The 3,266-nt window shown below is 33.3% G+C and overlaps 1 protein-coding gene across 1 annotated transcript; it reads left to right on the top strand.

The window, feature by feature from the left end:
* Positions 1–369: 369 nt before the first annotated feature.
* On the top strand, positions 370–717 carry LOTGIDRAFT_143080 (hypothetical protein; the record flags this gene model as incomplete). The annotated part of the gene is made up of 1 exon (XM_009052938.1): positions 370–717. A coding segment is annotated over one exon (348 nt), but the record flags the coding sequence as incomplete, so codon positions are not given.
* Between the last annotated feature and the right edge of the window lie 2,549 nt (positions 718–3,266).

Genomic DNA, 3,266 nt, shown 5'->3' with positions numbered 1-3,266 from the left:
AGTTCTTTGAAAATCAGAAAAAATGGAATTGGTAATTTGGAGTAATAAGAGGGAAACAAATAATGTTTCTTCGTAGCTAAATCATTAGAAAAAACATAAAAATTGTAAGAAAATCTAGAGAAGAATAAAATGGTGTTAACTATAATTTAAAACTGCAGCAACGAAAAAAAATAAACGACTTGACGATTCATAAAAATTTCTTTTAAGTTTCAGACTAAAATCTTTAAAAACAATTTGCTGATTGTTTGATTAATTTATTCTTTTTATAATAAAACTCCGTACAAGCGAGACAATTCGTACAAGCGAGACAATTCGTACAAGCGAGACAATGCGTACAAGCGAGACAATTCATACAAGCGAGACAATGCGTACAAGCGAGACAATTCATACAAGCGAGACAATGCGTACAAGCGAGACAATTCGTACAAGCGAGACAATTCCTACAAGCGAGACAATGCATACAAGCGAGACAATGCATACAAGCGAGACAATGCGTACAAGCGAGACAATGCGTACAAGCGAGACAATGCGTACAAGCGAGACAATGCGTACAAGCGAGACAATGCGTACAAGCGAGACAATTCGTACAAGCGAGACAATACGTACAAGCGAGACAATTCGTACAAGCGAGACAATACGTACAAGCGAGACAATTCATACAAGCGAGACAATTCGTACAAGCGAGACAATTCGTACAAGCGAGACAATCAAGAGTAGAAGTGGTATAGAAGTGGACTTCTCTAAAGAGCAGGACCATCAGGTATAAAACACAAACAAAACGACAATGAAGAAGTTTATGAGTCTCAATGAAAGTGCGTAAGTTTGATTTTTAACATCGCGAGTTATTCATCGCTACTGATATCATATTCTAGAATTTCTAGGTGAATCATTATTCTACCATGATTTATTGGTCCAGACAAATATCAACGGACCAATCAAATTAAAGAATTTGATTATTTTTCAACGATTCCAATTTACGGCATGTCAGCGGCACTGAAAAAACTTCACTTATGGAATATTATAAATGAGGTTTCGCACATTTTACCTCCATTTCACATTTTCTCAAATTTCAAATAGCTCAAGTTATGAAAAATGGTTTTGATACATGAAGTCATTTATTATCTAAAATACAAGGAAATCAGATGAGTCAGCTTGTGTTTTTAAATTTGTAAATGTTTTATTCAGACCACTACACCAATTTCACACAATGGAGTCATTTTTAGATTCAAATTTAAATATTTTAAAGCAATAACGATGCAAGCCAGGAAATATATTGGTACAAGCTAAAAGTTATAATTTTGAAACAAAGAATACGTCATATTATAAGATATGTTTTTATTGTGACTGTGAAATTTAGATTTATCTCATTTACAAAAAAATATATCAATCAAGCTTTATTAACTATGTGAACTCTCCACAAGGGATGTCTTGTTGAAAAACCTAAATAAATAAACAATATTAGCTATGTGGATTCTCTACGTAAACTCACTGAAAGGGATATCGAGTTGACAAATACCACTAAAATATTATTAGCTATGTGAATTCTCTTAAATTGACGTCAAATTGACAAACCTACATACCAAATAAATATTATTAGCTATGTAGACTCTCTGAAAGTAATGGCAAGTTGACAAACAAAATTGCAGTGTATTATCAGGTGTTCTAGAGGAAGAGTGAGAAGCTTCCACTACTTTGTTTATGATATTAAAGCATTAATACAATGCAATTTTTGAAATCTAGAGCTTGAAGCTTCCAGGCTGAAGAATGAACTCAATGCAACCATAGGTATAAGAATTCTAGCTTCAACAAGAAGAGACTAGGATAATCATAGCTATTAAGACCTGTTACTCATCTTACTAATTCAAAGAGCTCGATGCCAATAGGTTGAAGAATACTCTTTTAATAATGGGACCAAGGTTTCCGAATTCTAGCTTCAACCAAAAGAGACTAGGATAATCATAGCTATTAGGACCTGTTACTCATCATACTAATTTAATTAGTTAATGTTATAATTTGACACGAGATTGACAGGGCGTTTTAACGCCACAAAAACTTTAATCTTTATAACACCGAAAAAACGAAAATAGTGAAAACAGAAACGGAAACCTTCATGTTTCGATCAATGACTTTGACACTTCCAAGTCCTAGCTTTACACCTTCTGGTCATAATCTTGACAATCCACGTCTCAATTTTACACTTCATGTCACCAATTAGACCATTCCAAGTCTCAAGTTTACACATACAAGTGTTAATGTCACTGACTTTAAGACCCAACTATCAATTTATGACTTTAATTAACTCAAATTAAAGGCAACGTCAAACTTTTACTAATTAATTTCAACATTCTCAATTTAACCAGCTTCCATAGTTCTCTCATATTTATGGCAAACAATGTGTTTCAATCAAAATAAACATCTAATTCTAAAATCTTTAGAAAGATTCCACCATTCTAACAGAAATATTTAGTTAGGTTCAGAAGGATCCTGTCTACCAGTTTGGGTCTTGGCCAAACCTCTTGGTACTGATTTTACAAAGATAACAACTTAGGTTCACAAGGATCCTTTGTCTACCAGCTGGTCCTTGGGGGAATTTGTACTCACTTACAGCCCATTTGACTAGCATAATGTTATGCCAAATTATCAAATTAACAAGGAATTGAACCTCAAGCTTTCTGCAATAATGAATTTGTCAAAATCAACAAGTCAAAGACAATACAATGGAACCAGACATCAAATTTAAACAAATCTGAGTTTTCAGAAACAGCAATCTGTCCATGATGTTTGATTTTATTTCATCATCAAATATCTGCCAGGGACACCGATCTATTTAAAACAAACCCTGTGTCACCAAATTGGTCAAAATCAAATTCAGCAGGTTTGGCCCCTGACATGACTAGAATCAATAATAAAGAATAATACCCTCTCATAAAATACAAAACATTAATCAGATATTTGGGGTCAAATGAGGGCTGTGTTGACATAGCCACTTCCTCTGACATGATTTGTGACTTGATTGTCAATTTGTCATTTCTTTCAGCCCTTCATCAGGTCTTCTACACATAAAAATATTTGTTATTTGGTCAAATGGAGTTTTTGTTGGTTTGAGTACTATAGCTTGTGAAATTTAGTTTGTTAAAGTACATGAGAACAAGTTTTTTTCCTGATTTGCAACATATGTTGTATATATGCATTATGGTAATATTTAGAGTTGTAAAAGAGCTAGTGGTCAAATACGAATGTTTAATGGTTTAAGTTCAATGTTTAGT

Source organism: Lottia gigantea (assembly GCF_000327385.1).
Source record: "Lottia gigantea unplaced genomic scaffold LOTGIsca_192, whole genome shotgun sequence".
NCBI lineage: Eukaryota > Metazoa > Mollusca > Gastropoda > Lottiidae > Lottia > Lottia gigantea.
The sequence above is the reverse complement of the archived record's forward strand: the minus strand, read 5'-3'. Positions and strand labels throughout refer to the sequence as shown.